Source organism: Chelonus insularis, unplaced genomic scaffold, assembly GCF_013357705.1.
Source record: "Chelonus insularis isolate UGA/USDA-ARS -01 unplaced genomic scaffold, ASM1335770v1 contig_44_pilon, whole genome shotgun sequence".
Classification (NCBI taxonomy): Eukaryota; Metazoa; Arthropoda; class Insecta; order Hymenoptera; family Braconidae; genus Chelonus; species Chelonus insularis.
In genome coordinates this window covers 253137-273197 of record NW_023276585.1, presented here as the reverse complement: position 1 = coordinate 273197, position 20061 = coordinate 253137, and the positions used below count along the sequence as shown (strand labels likewise).

General features: G+C 28.0%; 3 protein-coding genes across 3 annotated transcripts; 1 reads left to right on the top strand and 2 right to left on the bottom strand.

Moving 5' to 3' along the window:
• Positions 1-322: 322 nt before the first annotated feature.
• Positions 323-16119, bottom strand: LOC118069823 (dynein regulatory complex subunit 5). Its single transcript, XM_035088156.1, has 10 exons — positions 16017-16119; positions 9120-9321; positions 8590-8862; positions 7716-7901; positions 7379-7552; positions 7072-7210; positions 6752-6989; positions 6469-6624; positions 6268-6382; positions 323-519 (listed from the first exon to the last, which is right to left on the bottom strand). The coding sequence occupies exons 2-10, from the start codon at positions 9164-9166 to the stop codon at positions 330-332; spliced, it is 1518 nt and encodes a 505-aa protein (XP_034944047.1). The 5' UTR covers positions 9167-9321; positions 16017-16119; the 3' UTR covers positions 323-329.
• A 298-nt stretch (positions 16120-16417) lies between these two features.
• LOC118069858 (gustatory and pheromone receptor 32a-like) lies at positions 16418-17326 on the bottom strand. Its single transcript, XM_035088201.1, has 5 exons — positions 17263-17326; positions 16979-17103; positions 16843-16914; positions 16669-16758; positions 16418-16591 (listed from the first exon to the last, which is right to left on the bottom strand). Exons 1-5 carry the CDS (start codon positions 17324-17326, stop codon positions 16418-16420), a joined length of 525 nt encoding a protein of 174 aa, XP_034944092.1.
• Positions 17327-18504: 1178 nt separating this feature from the next.
• Psf3 (DNA replication complex GINS protein Psf3) lies at positions 18505-19751 on the top strand. The gene is made up of 4 exons (XM_035088186.1): positions 18505-18748; positions 18822-18966; positions 19037-19166; positions 19254-19751. Exons 1-4 carry the CDS (start codon positions 18643-18645, stop codon positions 19482-19484), a joined length of 612 nt encoding a protein of 203 aa, XP_034944077.1. The 5' UTR covers positions 18505-18642; the 3' UTR covers positions 19485-19751.
• The last annotated feature ends 310 nt before the right edge of the window (positions 19752-20061 follow it).

Genomic DNA, 20061 nt, shown 5'->3' with positions numbered 1-20061 from the left:
ATTTATTCCACTTTGATTCATCGACAATAAAGAATTCAATGCTGTGGTAGCTTTTTTATATTCATACATTTTTTGTCACTGGCAATAATTTCGATACGGTTTTGTATTCTACCTAGATATTCATTTTATACTCCAATTCATACTCTTTTAAGTCAATTAATTATCTGATACAAATTTTTATCAACTGCTTTAGAAAATTTTTTTTCTATTCTTTATTCGATAGTTATTGTTTGTGAGTTTAAAAATAAAATGATAAAATAAGAAACATTTTTCATGAGTAATTTTAGATAGTTAAATATTTACTGAAATATTTTAAACAAACCTTTATTTCATTTCTCTGCTCCATTTCCCTTGGTAATAAATTTAAAGCTCTCGTTAAAGAAGATACTGTTTCTATGTGGTTTCTGGAGATCTTTATACTTTGAAGGTGGTATGAGACTTTTCACTTGCATTGGTATAGTAGGACAGCTTTGAATTGCTTCCAATTTTGTTTGCATTTTAAAATTTTTTTCTCTATTTCTGAAATTCATATATCACACTTAATAACTTTGAATTTCAAATATTGCTTTCAAAATATTTTATTTTTATTCGAAAAAGTTCTATCAAGGATCTCTTTTTTAAGATAGAAAAATTTAAGACTGAATTTTTATAAAAAGCTTTTAGGAGAATTTTTTTTTTTAAGTTTTCAAAGAGCTTTTGCTTTTTAAGATTCAACCGGCAAGTATGCAGATTCATCCGCTCATAAAAAAATTTTATGTCTTTTAAGCTGCTTAGAATGAACAAATATGCAATTACTCTTAAAGATATGACCTCATATTTCGGCTTATAAAAATTAATCTTAGCAAGTTAGAATTTTTGTTCCTTCTCTAGATTATTTTTCAGACTTTTCTAAAGGTTTTGATTTTTTATTCATCCTTCTATCTCAATTTTTTACTCACTTACAAGTCGCTTAAAGTTTATTACTGAAGATTCAATTTTTACCAGTTTTTAAAAGCAATTTTTCATAAAAGCGTTGTCGGAAAAAGAAATTCGATATATAATAAATAATGACATTCTTGTAGTTAACTTATATTAGATAATAGTCACAATACAATAACGATTTTTCTTAACGAAAAAAAGGATAAGAAAAAAATTGATTGATTAAATGATAGATTTAAGTCTAGTCAATGGATGATACATTCCTTTATGCAAGTTTTATGACAAGTCATGATTAGGAAATTAATTTATATTAGTAAACAAGAGGAAAAATTCAAACTTTTACCATAAAAATATCTAAGACTGTTTATTCATGGGACTAATAATCGTTGAGCGATTTTATGAATTGAAATAAGATTCATACATGCCATACACATAATACCTACATAATTCCTACATTTCACTTGTAATTCGGCTGGAGTTAAAACAAAAAAACATTTGCGATTTTATAATTATAAATTTCAATCAAAAATACAAGCATTACATTATTTTATTGAAAGAAATTTATTTGAACATTTGCAGTATAAGTCTTTGTTAACAAGTCATAAAAAAACTTTTATTCATTAAAAATTATTAAATGTGTGTCATATAATTTTATATACTAAACAAAAAATTTTATATCTATAAAAAGTTGTAGGAAAACAAGAATTATGAATTGTTTTATTATATGTAATAACATAAATGCTATATAAAAGATAGTAAACAACAGTAGCCAGAATCCGTTTATGATCAATATAATACATGACTTTTATCGATTTCAATTTGCTGTGTGTGAAATTGATTTTACTATTTTCTAGTTATATTAATTAATACTGAATCCATGCCATAAATTGGATTTCATGATTTCCGGATAGATACTACATCTTCGTTAAGCATGCTACTGACATGCCCAAATGTTGCAGTCTAAATTATCAAGGTTTAATGCTCCAATATTGGGGTATCAAGTATTACTAGGCATTGGAGAGCTTCAAGCACTGATGATGCAGACTAAAACGTTTCAGGAATGTCAGCAACATATGATGAAGATGGAGCGTTCATTTGGAAGACATGATATTGAGCTTACGAAAGACTTGGAATTTCTCTAATATATCACTTTAAAAAAAAAAGGGAGAACATCTAACAAGTGAACTTATAGGAAAAAATTTTAATGAAAAATGTGAACATTGAACCTACAAGCAGGAAGCTTATGAGAAAAATTATGATGACAAGTAATTTAAATAATTTTATTTGAAACGATTTATCAAAATTTTTTACACTATAAACAACAAATTATTTATTACTTCAGAAATATGTAGCAAAAATAATGCAACTCATATTATCAAAATAAGAAAACAAAATAGATATCATGTCATATCCTAATAATTTATTATTTGTAAACACAGTCGTCAATTGATAGTTTTTCTCACATATTCAGAGCATAAAGAAAAATAAATGTAGTGGGAAATTGGGAAAAATGTCGTTTTATTAGAGAGTAAAAACCTTTCTTGCCACTGTGTTCTACCAGGATAATAATCGAGGTCAAAGATGACATTTTTATGATGACAGTAAAATGCAGTGTATGCAACTTTAGGCAAGTCCTTTTATAAGTAACCAATGAAGCATCCAATGTTATTCGGGTGAGAATGTAATTTTCACACCCAAGAAGTAGTGTCGTAAAAATTCTAAGTGGTACTAAATGTAACAGAATAAAAGGATGCATGGACTGAAGTATACCGTTTAGAATAGAATAAACAGAATTCATGAGTAGCTCATGATAACATGAAAATGGATATTTAATACTATAGATTATAGAAAGCTATATTGTACAAATGAACATTTATTGATATGTATCAAGACATTCACAAGCTGCAGGTAAAAGTGTAGGAAAACTAGAGGAACAATCAATTCAAAAGTTCTTTTGGCATTGAGCCAAACCTTTCTCTTAACGTGCTTGTCTAGATTGTTTTCTAGTCAACTAAACTCAGCACGTATTTATTGCCTGGCTTTTTCTATATTTGATTAATCAACGTTGGAATAAAAGAGCAGTTAAAGTGATTTGCACTTTACTGTTGAATTCTATCTTTTTTTTGGAAATGAAAAATCAGTGTTTAATTAATAAATGACTACTAAGAAACATTTGTATACGTGTCGACTAAAAACAAAACAGATAAATACAATCAATTTGGAATGCTGGAAGCAAGCCAGATGAACCTTTCACTGGAAAGCAATATTTTTTGTTTCTAGCTGAGGTTTAATTTTTGATTTATTTGAAAATGACTTTTATTCATTTTAGTTGTGCTTGAAGCTAGAATTTTTTTTATCTACAAGATTTATAATAAATAGAACAACAAAAGATTATGTCGGTTTACTTTAGGAATCATGTTGGATTATATGACACTTTTTGAATATTCATAGTATGTAAAAATCACCTCAATCATTTTTAGGAATATTTGAATCAAAATTTTTGCTTGCAATATCAATACTATTTGGGGACAAATAAATAGTTGGGAACAATTTATTGTTACCAATTACGATTGGTGTTTATGTTTCACTTGACATTAATGTCTATACTTCATCTTTTTTTTTCCTTTTTTTTTGGTTTGTCGACAAATTTTTTTTCCTACAAACTGCACATTCAGATCAATGAATAAAAAAATTGCATCACATCAATTTAGAAAAAAAAAATTTACAGCACGATTTTTCTACTTATCCACGTAAAAAGTTTTCCATTAGTGTGGAAACGTGAAAAAAATAAAAGTAGTTGAAAGCTAGAAAAATGCATATAAATGTTTTTTAGATCGTTTAAAATGGGTGTGAATAGTTCACGTAATAGAAAGGAAGTTGTAGTCGATGTTGGAAAAAGATTTAGTTACTATTTTAGATTTTTAGCAAAATATTTAAATCTACTAAGATAAACTTATTCAAAAAAATTTAATAAAAGAAATAATTACATTTCATTCCCAAGGGGAAAAAAAGTTCTCATTCGTCAAAATGACAAAGTATTTGAGCTTCACTAGTCTAAATTTACTGTCAAGTAAGAAGCTACCTTTGAAAGACAAGTGAAGCGTTTATTAAGAAATAAAAACAAACAATGGCAATTGTCTAGAAGTAGTACTCTACTCTTTAACGAGCTTTATAATTTTTTGAAAACTGTGTCATCTCTTAAATCATCATTAACAATAAATTTAAGCTGCCTGATAAAAAATTTATCTCAAATAATAACTTTAAAAATATTTACTCAATGGTTTCTTTACAAATTCATTAACAAAAAAATAAGGTAATTATATAGTATTACTCCGTTACTTTCGATTCCTTGGAAAATGGAATATTCAGTACTTTTAATGATGCTGATCAAGATCAATATATGCATATATGAGGTGCGAAAACCAAAAATAAATACAGTTTATTAATATTAAACAATTTAATTTATTGTTTCAAAAATCATCAATTATGATTGATAGATGAGAAAATAAATCCACAATAAAAGCAAAAAAGACCTTTGGAAAGAATTTTTTTTTTTTGCTAATATTGCTCCAAATAGTAACACCGTCCCCCTCCCTACTCCCGCCTCATCGCTCCAATCTTTATTCATTCACGTAATATTTTTCAATAGTGCAAATGTACTTGACATATTGTTACATTATAAGATCATAATTGATCAGTTAATTTTTAAAGACTTGCAGAAAACTGACAAAAAAAATTTTAGAATCAAAATTCTGAAGTATTCTTGTAGTGCAGTCATGATATCACTAACATAAAAATCTGAACGCCCAGTTTTATGAAATAGAATAAAGTCTGTGATTTCCCGTAAGGATCAATGGTGAAGGCAAAAATTTTAAAGATTAATTTTGTTTTCAGTTCTCTGATGGGCTTCAAAAATTCAACTGATCAATTGTGATGTAATAATGTACTAATATATCAAATTTCAGTAAATTTTAAATGTGAATTTTACAAACCGTTAGTCCTACCTTAACATAAAAAATCTATGTCAAAAAATGGTTTCCGCACTGTACGTGTATATATTCTTACTCAGGAAGATCATCTCTGTAAGATACTCGATTTTCAACGAAATCGAAAATGACAGAGTAACACCACATAAGTACCATAAATAATAATTATAAAAATAAAAGCCTCGTTTAGAGGCAAATAAATTACAATTGTGATATCCCTATTACCATCATAGTCTGTGATATTGCAACAAATAACAATTAAACAAGATGTGGTCACTAATCGAAGAAAACTGTTAGCATTTGTCTTGCTAAATGGGATACTGGCTAGTGGCTATACTGTACTACGCCTTTAATTAAGATAATAGTGAAGGTGTGGTAGTGTTGTGCAACGATACATATTCATGTAAATTAGTATTCGACGTTAAATTATAGATAAAAGACAGAAAGAGGATGAGAGAGATGAGGAAGGAAATGGAAAAGCTTCAAAAGGGACATGTTATATCACCACAAGCGTGAAGGATAATAAGCAAACGAGGCGAGCAATCAATTCGGTAACGCTGGCGTTATGCCAGACACTTCGAAACCTCTGTATGGTAGATTCTCTTGCAGAAACTGGATATTCTAGAGACGAATATTTTTTCCTCGTTCTTTGTAATCGTTTTTTCCCCTATCATCAGGGAGATTTGCTATAACTCCTTTTGGATTGCATTTTTTTTGGTGGTATCTCGTTGAAACTCTTGCTGGCAGACTGAATTATATAAAGAAGTAGTAAAAACTTAAGTGCTGAACTTGTCTGCCAACAAATAACGATGAATCAGATTTTATCATTAACTCTACTATTTTGGAGTTTGAGCTTTTTTGATAAACAAGAGAAAAAGATGAGAACATTATGCAGTTTAAAAGTACTTTTAAAAGTGCTTTAAATAAAATTTTTATCAATAAAAATATTTAATGGTGAAATTAAGAACTTTTGTTTTAGAGGATCATAGTTAACTACCTGGAAAAATAATTAACATTGAAATAAAATTTAATTAGTGAAAAAAAATTTAATTACTTAGTTGCTGAGAGAAATTCATTTTCATCATCACAAATATTTATGAGTGATAATTAACCGTAAACTATCTGAAAATTCTCCAAAGCTTAGACCCCTAGTCAACCTTATTTAAACTTTTGGGAAAAGCTGACCTGACCAAGAGCTGACATGTTATCACCTTAAGTTTAAAAGAGCTTAAGGATGATTTCAACACGTCATTTGTATTGGGAAACTATTCTAACTACCTACCCAATCGTTTCCTACTGAAACTAAAATCGCCAATGTACTTTTAAATGCTTGATGAAACAAAAAATATAGTATCAAAGTTACCTGACAATAGTTTGGTTTATTAAATACTCTGATTCTTTAGAAAAATTACACATCCTCATGTCTAATTGCGTGATAATAGTGTTCATCTTGATGGCAGAGCTTAAAGCTTCTCCAGCTGGAACGATAAAACATTTATTAAACATGAATCCGATAAGCTCTAAAATAAATGAAACTTTTTTTTTAAATGGATTTTTGAAATACCTATGAAACCCAAATTATTGTTAGAAATGTCAAGATTTAAAGATAAAATTTTCATATAATCGGATGAAACTACATCAGCCAAACCCATCCCTGTTTCTGTTTCCAAGCAGCAAGCGCTTATATTCAATTTTTCCAGAGTTGAACTCCGCAAAAGTACTGGAAAGTTTCCACAAAGTTAAATTAAAAATTTATAACTTTTTTTTTATCTGACTAATGAAAGATTGTATCTTGATTCTAATAATAAATTGAAGAAGATTACAGAAATAATCTTCAGAAGACTCACAAGCACAAATATGGGTTCCTCCTTTATCTCGTAAAGGATTTAATCGAAGATCTAGAGACTGTAGTGGTGTCGCAGATTCTTGTAAAAGACCGTGAACAATGCCAGCTACTCCTTCTGATCCAATTCCGTTATTTGTCAAATAAAGATGACGGAGATTTCTGTGGTATTTTAAAAATTCTCCTACTGCATGTGCACCAGTATCAGCAAGCTTGCAGTGAGATAAATCAAGTTCTTTGATCTGGAAATGAATGGAGGAAAAAAAATGTTGGATACACAATGAAGAAAAAGAGAACTTGCTTTCTAAAAGCCTCAATACTCACGTTATTATTTACAGCAACCCCTTGAAGAAGGGCAGCAACACGTGGTTGATCAAGACTACTTCTTGTGATGCAAACTTTTTGTATCTTTGCGGAATTTTTTATACCTCTACCAAGATTTAAACAATCCTCTACAGAAAATCTAATAAAAGATTCATCCACTTGTTAATTACCAAATATAGTAAATCAAAATTTTAATTAAATTTCTAATTGCACTTTTTAAAGCTTTGAGGAAACTTATTATTAATCTTAGTTATATGAAATTCAACTTTAGGGAAAAAATAATAAAAAAAAGTATTAGACAATTTACTTGAAGTCTCTCCACTCAAAACCGTCGTTTAAATAAATCATCCCAAAGTTCAAATAAATCTCTCGAAGCTCTGGCAGCTGTGGTAAAATTACATTCAAAGAATGGTGGATTGTGAGGAAAATTTCAGATCGTACAGTGGCTTCATCATCATCCTCAGACCATTTATATGGATACCTGGTATGGAAATAAGACGTCACTTGATAAGTTTATTTTCGGAAAGTTTGGAAATAGTATATTTGTTAATTTTCTTCTAGATAAAATAGATTCTATTGTGATAAGTCAATGTAACGAAAAATATGAGAGTTATTTTATCTATTGTTAACAAAATCTTTCTTACTTTGATGGAACCAATGAACGAATAGTCAAAGTAAAGAATAGTGATGCGCATAATTTGATAAGAGCATTACATTCATCTCTTTGGGACTCTAAATTCTCCAAATTCTCTAGATACTCGGAAAAATGACGCTCACAATATAGTCTTCTCCAAGAATTACCATGTTCTGCAGGATTATTATTTTCCCATCTGAAATTAAAATATTTTCATCAAGTTTTTAAGTGTCTACTTTTAATGTCAAAGCAAGCTCAATTTACTGATACATTATTGATAAGAAATTATGTACTAATTAGTTGTGGGTAAAAAGGTTTATGATTACTTGTAATGAGTCTGATTGATTTATGAATAATTTTATTGTATGCAAATATTTATGAAACTATTATGTATTCAGTAGATAATTAAATACATGTGCAAAACATGTAATTCCAGTTGAAAGGTGTATCATTGTTCGTTTAGTTTTAACTTGAGTCATTTGGGTCAAGTTTTCAGTCGATAACTCATTTTCCTGACGAATTAAATTATCCCGTAAATTGACCGTATTTTTTTAATTCAATTATGAAATGTCGAGTTTCATGCCAATTTTAATAAGAGAATAAATTAAAAAAATACTTCTCATCGAAACAGTTATAAAAAAATGCAAATATTAAAAAGCCATTTACAGAGGCAATTAATAGTTTAACTATTAAACGTTCTGTCATTAAATATATATATATATATATTTTTTAATGATTTACTGATATTACCAGCTGAATAAGTTTATTTCTACTTAAAAACTCATTAGTGTTGCAATATTGCAGCTGAAAAAATATAAAATTGCACTTTATTTCTACAAAAAAGATTAGAAAAATGTATTGGACGTTGATAGAGTTGATCTTACCTATCTTTAGCAGCTCGGCACCAATAGTACTCGTATGGAATGCTCTTCAAGACGATTTCAAGTGGCAGATCTGGCGGTAACATTTCCAAGAGCATATCTCGATCATCAAGAGATGAAAGATTCTCGAAAATCGATGACTTTTGCCATCCCTCAACCAACTTGCGAAGAGCAAGGACTTTCAACTCTGGCACAATCAATTCGTCCCATGTGTCATCTTCTGCACGTATTTTTCGTCCTTGTTCTTGAGGAAGGGATATTGTCTCGGTTGAGCATCTATTTGAAAGTTGATTCCACCATTTTCATATGTTTTTATAGAACAATAAATATTAAAAAATCTATTCAGTCTGTTTAGATATCTTTATTATTCATCAGATAATTATTTATTTGTATATTATCTTTACTAATTATAAATTATTAATTGTTAAACAATACGGCATTTAGAAGAATTGTTACTCAGAATAGAACATTTTAGGATCCATTTAGATTAATTTAATTTAAATAAGTATTAAGTGATGAATATTTTTCATTACCTATAAGCTTCGAATACGTTCTTGGAGATTGTATGTGGAATTCGCATTTTATAATATTTGTTTAATTATTACTCAATAAATTTACTATCAATGCCTGCTATTTTTTTCTGTGAAATTTATTCAATAGTTCGTTTGTAGACATTTATTCCACTAGATATATTTTTTCCTTCAATTTATTCCATTTTTGATTAAAACTTGTTTTCTGCAATGAAAAACAATATTTTATATTATTAAATAAAATTATTCATTTTATTCAATTAGACTGTTAGTTTAATTAATTTTTAAATTAAAGCAAAACAGCATAGTTCATGTTCGGATAGCAATTTCTTATTTTAAAAATACTTTAAAATCAATTACTTTATTTCAAATATATTACTTAATTTTATAATTATAAACAATATTATAAATAATATTTGATTGGTTTTTAGGAATGTCCAGAAGGTGTTGTTCACGAAGAAAGCAGGCAGGAGAGGAGGCGAAAGGGGTGCCACAGGAAGGAGGAGAGGAGGAAACACGCGGACGATGGGGCAAAAAGAGAAGGGAAGTGGGCAGCGGAAGGAACAGGTGAGGCAGACGTCCAGGCGGGAGGACGCACGACGGGGTCAAAGCCGTCGACGTGAAGGGAACGAGGGCAGCAGCTCAGGGGAAGGGGAGAGCAGCGGAGACAGGGCGGGACGCAGGCGAGGGCCCAGCGAAGAGTGGGCCACGAGCAGTGGCGAGCAGCGACAGCGAAGAAGGGCCGGGAGGAACGGCGAGCTGGAGAAGGCAAAGGGCAAGAAAAGAAGAGCAGAAAGGGTATGGAGTGAAGTGACGAGCAGGCAGGTCACTACAGAGAGTGCGTAGCGAGGGCAAGAGTGAAGGAAACGGCGGGAAAACGAAAGCGGCGCGGGAAAGCGTGAAAGAAACGAGAGAATCGACGGTAAATAGGATCGTGATGCTGAGTATGAGACGAGAAAGCGGCAGAAAAGTTTAGTCGACCAGAGAACTGCTTACAGTCGTGAAACGAAAGAAAGATAGGAAAAGAAAACAGAGGATGTATGGCGGAGGAGTGGAGAGCTAAAAGAGAGGACAAAAGCGAAAGTAAATCTCGAGTGGAATGGGAAGTCGGCGGAAGGCGACACAGAGAGATAAAGAAGAAAAGATATTGCGGGGAGGGGCAGCATGCAGGAGCGACGCGGAAAACGCGTCACAGGGCGACGAGGGAAGCAGAGAGGAAAAAGGAACGAGGACGGGCAGCGGGGAGAACGAGAGCAAGGAGAGAGAAAACGAGAGGAGAACTAGGTGAAGTAGTTACAGCAGTACACGAGCTAATGGGGCGTAAACATCCTGCTGAAGAAGAGCGTAAAGCAAGGGAACAACTGGATAGGGTATTTGAAAAACTTGATCTCAATCGCGACGGGGTAATCACAATAGAGGAGTTTATCGAAAGTTGCCTTAAAGTAAGTTTTTTTCATTTTGAACTGAATAACATCATTCCTATAAGGATACGTTCAACACTTGTATAAACTTAGTTTCAACTAAACTGTGATTTATTATTTTTTTTATAAAAATTCAATGTTTAATGCAAGAAATTACTTTCAATGAGGCTTTTTAGTGAAAAGAGATCTTTAAAAACTGATAAAAAAATTGAATGCACAAGATTTTTATTTTGATTGCTTCAAAGATTAAAAAATAAAAATCCTTGCCTCTCAGCTTTTCAAACATTTACTCTAAATGCTTTCAACTATAAAAGGTGTAAGCATCTCACTAGATTAAATGAAATTTTCTTTTCACAATTAATTTTTCTTATGAGTCGCATTAATTTTCGATACAATTAAATTGACCAAATTCTGAAGCTATGAATGATTCCATGATATCGTCTCATGAGACATGAAATCAGAAAACTCACATTTCTAATGCACTAGATGGATGAAAAATTTTTCTTTAGTTGATTAATGATATCTTTCACCTCCAGTGACTCGAATAAAAACATCAAATTTTACAGTATTCAGTAATTTTTGAAATAATTAGAAAAGCGAACATTAGAGTTTCATATAACCTTCGTGCTGTCAAGTTATCATCCCAATTTTAATCTAATTTAAGTTTGAACCACTCGTGAGCCTGAGATTTGTCTTGTCCTGAAGTTGACAAGCATTTGCCTTGAGCCTTTAGATAGATCTCATCTGAATAATAACATTAGGAGACAAAATAATTCATTTATGAGCTTCAACAAATACTCTGAAATGTCTGTGGAATTCTGAACAATAAATCCTTTTGTTAGACTTTAATTCATTTATTTTGCAAATACTAATCAACTATTAAAATGTCAAAGATAGTAATTAATTGAAATAATTATTTTTCAGGACGAGGTGATCACACGATCGCTCGCAATGTTCGATTGTGAGCTCTGATCTCCGGTGAATTTAAGTCCCTCAAGATCGGCAGCAATGACACCACCATCGCCTCACTCGGGGACCACGTACTCACAATCACTTACTAGTTCATCACCGACGCCACCTCGTTATACACTTTTACCACCTGTTTCTGATTCTATTCCTGAATATCCTCTCCCACTGACACCATTACCAACACCATCTCAAACACATGAAACACTACCTGGATTTACTAATGTTCAAGAGCAAGAGTCCTATCGCTTCATTGGTACTTATTGGTGGGACCAGTCAGATGAAACGCTTTTTTGTTGAATTATTACCTGAATGTTTAATATTTAAACACTAAAAAATTTTGTTAACACTTTTAATTGACACAACAATTTATTTTTTATTTATTATGAAACAGTATAAAGTTTAAAAATGCATGAACTGATTGCCACAGTGCATATTTGGAAAAAATAGAACTCAATAATCGAATTAAACATGCGAAAAAGTTATGAATAAGAGATAATATTGTAAGGATTTTTCCAACCTATGTGAAATAATTGCGAATAAACACAAAAAAATCATAGAACTCGAAAAAAATTGGAATTATTCGAAAATTTGAAATCCAAATTTTTAATTAAAGACCTTTCAGTAGATTGTAAGAATAATAAATAACAGAAAAGTTGTTGATATAGCATAAATGTTTTCAATACTAAAATTATATAAAAAATCGGCGATCTAGTAGTAACAATGTTAAATAATAATAATTAATTCTTAGGCAAGTTGATTTGTATTAGAATTAAAAGATTGATCACTAGCCAAGTACCTGTAGTAAAAGTAATCAGGCAAATAATAGTTGGCGTCGTACAATAATAGAGCAGGCTGAGTTATGATAATAATAAATACCAAATAATTTATGATAATTATTAATTAACAATTAATAAGAAATCCTTAAGAGTATAAAAATTAGTCAAATGTATGAATTTTTTTAATGACACATGAAATATTCTATCTCTAAATATTATTCAAAATTTCATATTTAACATCTAATCGAATTAAGAAGACTCAAAAATTATTTCTGACCTTTTATACTCATGAATGATTTTAGATCTATTACACTGAATAATTATATATTTAATACTGTTTCTAAAATGCTAATCTATTTATAAAACACTGTTTTATTATTGATGAAATATTCATTAAATATTTATTAAATTTAAAATAATGGTTTTTACTTGAAAACTGCTGTATATTTTTTTCATTGTTGTTTATCCATTAATGTTTAATGATGATCAATTTTGCATTTATTTTTTATCTCATTATCATGTTCATTTTACTATATTATTATAACAATTAACTTAAACAATAAATCATATGATTGAAATAATAAATCGTCTATGTAGACAATTTTTATTGAAATAAACGAATAATCTGAGAAAAAGTCAAAATTTAAATAAAAATTTCACACTTAATATAACAGTCATTTAATTTTGTAAAATATCATCTACATTGTAAGTTAATTATGTGCCAAATAGTTCTGATGATAGTTGAATAACTCTCTACTAGTAAGAATCTTTAATTATAAAAGCAAATTTGAATGTATAAATAAATTTAAAAATATGTAAATAATACGCGGCTGTGAATTCGCGCATCTTGAATGACAAAATACGTAGTAGTGTGAGAGGTATAATATTAAATAAATTGTTCTATCACAGTTATCAAAATAAAGTAAAAATAAATAGTAATAATAAATAATAACAAAAAAAAAGTTTGTAGATTCAATGAATGCAATGTAATTAATAGATTAAATTGATTAAAGTTTCAAAAAATCTAAAGCAAGATTAAGCATTAAATAACTCATTTCAAGTCAAACAAAAATTATCCATAGCAAAACAAATGGACTACTAAAATAATATATATAACAGCAATGTTGAAATAAAATTGATATAATAGAAATTATTTACAACAATTCTGCCGAAAATTTCTAGAATAAAATTAACTATGAAAATTAAAAAAGAATGATAATCTGATTAGCTTATTAAAAAAATTTAAAAAAAACTTTTAAGTAGGAAAATTTTCAAAAATTAAAAAAAAAATCGTTACAAATGAATTCTAGTTTATTATGTAATAAATATGATTAGTCACAATGAAAATAAAAAAATGTTTTGTGTGAATTTATCATGTCAATTAAGCGCGTAAATTAGTGATAAATTGAATTATCTAAGTAGATACATGTTTACTTAACAACAAAATAATAAATTGTCAAAAAATTTTGTTAGGATTGATGATTTAATTATAAATGTTTTTAGATTATAAAAAATTTATTAGGATATTCAGTCAGCATTTTTGCTGTTAATTAGACTACATAAAATAATCATAAAGAAATTTTCATATCATTCATAAATGCATTTTAAAATTTATTTTCATTTAAAATTTTAATCGGAAAAGAACATTAATAATATTTAATATTATAAAACAAATTATAGGTAATTATAATCTTTCAATTATTGCCGATACTCTATTGTTTGTTAAAATGCATTAAATTTTTAATGAAATTTCATTCGTAATGGACTATGCCCAGAATGAGTGATAAAATCATACAAAAAGTTTAAAAATTAAACTTTATTCATAACCAAACTATATAAAGAAAATCTCTTGAGGAATATATCATTTATATAACCATTATTTAATCCTTGTCATTTTTTTAATGATATTATGAGTTGAAAGTTATTTAGATAATTTCTTGATATGTAAAAGGGAAGAAAAAATTTTTAAAGATCTGTAAATATTTCAATAAGCAAAAACAAAAAAATGCATTTTTCCATTTAATCGGATATTGTTTAATAAGAATAATGGTGTTTCTCTCTGGGGATTCTCTTTCATCAAAAATTTTACTAACCGAACTTGCAATACTGTAGATTATTTCAAGAAAAACATTTACTTTGAGTGATACTCAATACGTAGCCATAAAACAAAATCTAGACGCAAATATAAAACCAGAAGGTATAAAAATCGTTCAACGCCATACTGCCTCACTAAATAAAAAAATAAACATTCACATTTTTTCTAGATTAGAATCAACGACTCAGGCGTATGAAATCATCTAGTTTAACGATCTTATTAGAAATAAATGAGAAAACATTCGCAAAAATTCGTACACTAATTAAAAAAAATAAAAATAAATAATAATGAAAAAGAATTAAAACTACCTTAAGTAACTAAACATGTATTCAATAGATCCAAAGATTTTCTTTGATGTTGGATCATTCTCAACATATAAATAATAGCGCAGGATATATATTATATCCTTGATAATTTAGAATTAATTTTGTAAACTCTGTTACTATATTTATTAAAGTGGGTAGAGTGCATGAGTAAAAATAGTATGGAAGATAGATGAATGTGAATTAGTTATTATAATAGTGGAGAAATTTCAAAAGAATTTTTAACCATTTCCGTGTAACCAAAAGCGAAAAAGTTATTTCTAAAAACGAAAAATATCAAACACTATACTATGTCAAATAAAATGACAAGAATGAAATCTTCTTTGTATTTAAATAATTACTGAATTTTTTTATATTCTAATATAATACAGAGAACTATTAATATATAATGTTGAATATGTTACTGAGAAATTAAACATCTACGTGTTGATGATTTACTAACACTAAATTCTTTTTCTTTTTACAAATAATTTTTTTGCTCATTGTATATTAATAAAAACTGTCGAAATTACTATAATACATTTAATTGGAAAGAGATAATTAATTGAAAGACTACATAATTATTTGTATACTCAATTCAGTCATAGTAATTTAACAAATATTGAATTACAACATTAAAGAGATTCACTTTATTAACCAATCATGTTGTAATAATAATTTGATATCAATTAATTGTATAAGTAGATTAGTTTTAATACTATCATTGTTTTTATACACTTTATGAATTTCTTTGCATTTTTGGTAAAGCTTTCTTCTTTTTTATGGTAGAACTCGATGAATTATTATACTACACAGTTTATTTAAACTGTAGAATTTATCTTATATACTTCATCATTCACGCTAATATCAAAAATTACATTTTAAGGGATGTGAATTAACTGATTGAATAAAGAGCGATTTGTGTGAATTTGCAATGTTTGTGCACCAAACATGTGCACATTTATCTGAATAATTTGTAATTATCTGTATATTACATTAAGAGTTCAGTAAAAATATTTGTTTTTAACTAAATTTTGATTCTTATGTCAAAAATGAATCGAATAAAATTGAAAATACCAAAGAAGGATATTTTTTTCCACATCTGTGGATCCTTGAAAAATTACTGTGTTACTTAGAAAAGCTTCAAACGTTTACTACTTTTTTCATTCACATACAATTACCTACAGAACTTGGTGAAAATTGCGCAAACAATACCCGAAAACCGAAAATATTTTAAATTTGTTAATACAGTAATTTTTTGGAATCGATTTGCTTCATATACAAAATTAATTACAGGTTAATTTAAATGATTGTTACACAATTTTCATAATAAATACCTTCTCGTATTTCTATTCACTTTACAATATTTAAGAAGAACTTTTTTCCATTAAATTTGAATCAAATCACTGCTACAAGAAAGCTCTTAGAGCAATGCTCGATACTAAAGATGTTTATATAGTAACGGAATGTCAATATTTCCGTAGTAACCCGCAGTTCGATTCATTCATGTTCATTTTTTTTTTTTATAAAAATATGAAATATCCTGTCATATTTAGTTTATATATATCAATAGTCGTACAGATATTATAATTGTCGATTATTGTATGATACTCGCTATCATATCAGCAACTTATTTAATATTTTCAGTCTAATTAACAATTTAAAGATCTTAAAATCCTGAGATTCGTCTTCACTTATAAACATTAATCAACACTTATATATTATTTTACAAAATATGCTAGTTTATTATCGTATTATTGTATAAATTCGTGAAATTGAATGTATAAAATTCTGTTGTATTGAACATTCCTTCAATTGAGTAAATATTTGTTTGATTTTTCTTGCTTATTCCTCGATTTGAACGTTTGAATTGCAAAAAAATGATCAAATATGTGATTGTAGTGCTGATAATCTAGATTTAGGAATAAAAAATTGATTAACCCAGTTGATTTATTTCCTTATTCTAAATAAAACAAAACGCGTTCTTACTGATGTTAAAAGACTACCATCAATTGAAAATAACCCACAAGCTGTGAAGTCCACATTTCGATGCAATAATTCTATCAGAAACTGTTCCATCTAAAATAATACAATACAAAATGTTTATATATTTATATAATTATGTAATATTTAAATAATTATATATGGACGGAAATTATTTACTTCATATTTTACTTGAGGATGAGTCTCGTTGATAGACATTAACTTTGAAACTATTTTACTAGTTCTGGTCATCTAAAAACAAAAAAAACATCCGTTACTTGTAGCTGAAAATGTAATAATAAAAACATCAACATACCTCTGTGGAGACAGAAGTGACTGAACTTGTCAAGACAGCAATTGGAAAAATATTTTTGATAATCCAACCCAACAATCTTACAATTTCTATCGTAGTCAATGGAGTTTTCTTATAAATCATAAATTCTATGAAATAATAAGAATCGTCGATCAATTCAATACACAAAATTGTTATACTTAACATCATCATCCATGAATAAAACTCTAAAAACTGATTTGATAATTCATAGAGGGTACGATGAGATTTTTTAATAAAGTAAAAATCAGTCTCCATATAATTATTACTTGCAACTTTTATACAAAACACTTTTGGTGATTTTGAATCGTAGTTTATATTATTATTCTCCATTAATATAAGTGCTTCATTCAAATTATAGAATTTAGTCTTCAATGAGATGAGAGCTAAGGAAAATTGGATCAAAATTCCTTCAATAATAATCTCAGGAAGTTCTAAAATCATTATATAAACCATTCCAATATATTCTTCGAAAGTTTCTGCTATACATATTTCAATATTAATTAAAATATAAATCACGAATATCATAGCTTGATAACATCTTCCAGTTTTAAGATTTTCATAATTCCATAAATTCTTGTTCAACTCAACTTCTATATTTATTAATTGACGAGTTAGTCTCACTAATGTTCGTTGTTTGATACAGTACATTAATAATATCATCACACATACACCATTCACAATTATTGCAAGAACATTTTCATATAAATTTTGAATCTCTGTAGTCTGGGTATTTTTTTCTTTTTTCAAATCAGGATCAAAATAGAAGAATAAAAATAATACAATAATAATTAATAAAAAATTATAAATAGATCCTTTAGTTGATTGATTGATCTTTATGGAGTAATTTTTGTTTTTTCTCTGAGAACCTGGTACAATATTCACAACAAAAGGAGCGAGGCCAAATATTTTAAAACTTAACATTGTAGAATAAAAAATAACAGTATCCAATTTGGAATACTTTTGTGTTGGAGTCATGTTTTTTAAGTTATTTATAAATATAAATAAATAAAAAGTAAAACTATCTATTTAATAGAAAAATAATGAACGAAAGCTTATTACAAACTGATCATTCGTAAAACAAAACGGACTAGAAAGTTTATAAAATCAATAAAAATAATCATAATTTGATCGAGGAAGGTGTTACTAATGGAAATTTATCTTAATTACAATCTGATTGCTATACTTGTTTTTCGAATAGATAGAACAATGTATCGTAATACGATCTATTTATATACATATAATATCGAACTGAACATTTTAATGTCCGGAACATCATCATTTGTTTACATGACAATGAGGTTGATGACCGAACTTTTATTACATCACTTATAACAATTCTGATGTATATTAATAATAATAACAATAGTAAGCTGCCAGCATGAAGTCTATTTTTTATAGCTGTATGTAAAAGAAGTTTTGTTAATTTGCAGTATCTATAGACGAATTTTTATTTTTTCCAATTTTTAAAAATGTGTAGAGAGCAGCACAGTGTTTCCCCCACGAGACGTTTTGAGCAGATGTTTTGATAGCTCCAAGTGAAAAACAACCTTTGTTGAACTCATAGGTTAGAAGCAATTAAAGTTCATTAGGTTTAGATGAAAGTTAATATAATTATTAGTTAAAAATTATAAATAAAATATTTTAATATGTCATTTACAACTAGTTATACTCCACACTATCTTTCAATGACTGATATTTTAGTGACTGAAGAAAGAATATCATGTAAAACAGAAGAACCTCTACCCCGTTTAGGTAAATATTTATAACTGAAATTATTAATTATTTATTAAATATTGAATGAAATATTCTAACTTATTTATTTAAGGTTTCCTTGACGTCACGTCTGATTCACCAGATTTAAAAAAAGGAACAAAATTAGAACTTCCATTCTGGTTAGCCCAATCATTACATTGTAGAAGACGGCCTATTGTTAGCGTAGAAATACCTAAAGTGTACAAAGAAAGTTACAGGTAGGTATTAAAGATAATTACTTCCTGTAAAATCAATTATTTAATGTCAATAATATTACATTTATTTTAGAGAAATTTTGGAAGCTGATGCATGTGCTGTGACATTAAGTAAATGGAATCCATATTATTATGAATTAGGAATGCTTGTAGCTCAATTAAATAGTCGTGAGAGTGAAAGCATAAAGAATTCTTTAATATTAGTAAGTATTTGATAAATTTAGCATAACAATGTAATTCTGATCATCATAAAACAGAATAATATGAAGACCATGATTTTTTTTTAATAGACCTTCAAATCTAGGATAAAATTAATAGTGGACTGGGCTCAAAATCCATATTCAGATGTGACTCTTTTTAATCAATTGCCATTCTTAGAGAAGAATTTGTTTTCGATAGGACGAAAAGCAAGAAACACATTGATAGATTGGCTTAAAGAAGGTAGTGGTAATATTGAAAAGTCAGAATTAGTAGCAAATTTCATGAAAAAGCGTAAAAGAGAAGAATTTGAAACTCATTGAATAAAGAAATTATTCTTTAATTATTTAAATTGGTATTTAGTAGGAAATTATGAAAAAAAAATTTACCAAATTACATATTCCTTTATTTAAAGATACAATCATGATTCTAATATTAGTAATAATAATTCATAACAGTAATAATGTTGATAATAATAATATTTTTTTATACAATAATAATTAAATAACAAGAATAAATTTTATGTACAATTGATCGCATTATTTAAACATGTAATGTATATTATTAGATCCCAAATCGTATTTTTGTTACAAATTTTACAACGTTTATAATCTAATAAAAAAACGAATCATAATACTCATAAAATTTTATCAAATTCCAAATTTATTTATTGAGAACGTATTATAATTTTTTCAATTAACAAAGAGACTATTAATGTTTACCCTAATAGAAAGATTGTTCTTATTTTATATAAAATATATTTTTTTCATTTTACTTAAATGATGGTACATGAGCAAAATATTTTTGGTGTTTATGATCTTCGTTATTGAAACTCCACCTTCAATAACTTGAGATTTTCATCGACCACTCGGTCAATATTATAAAAATTTATAACAATAA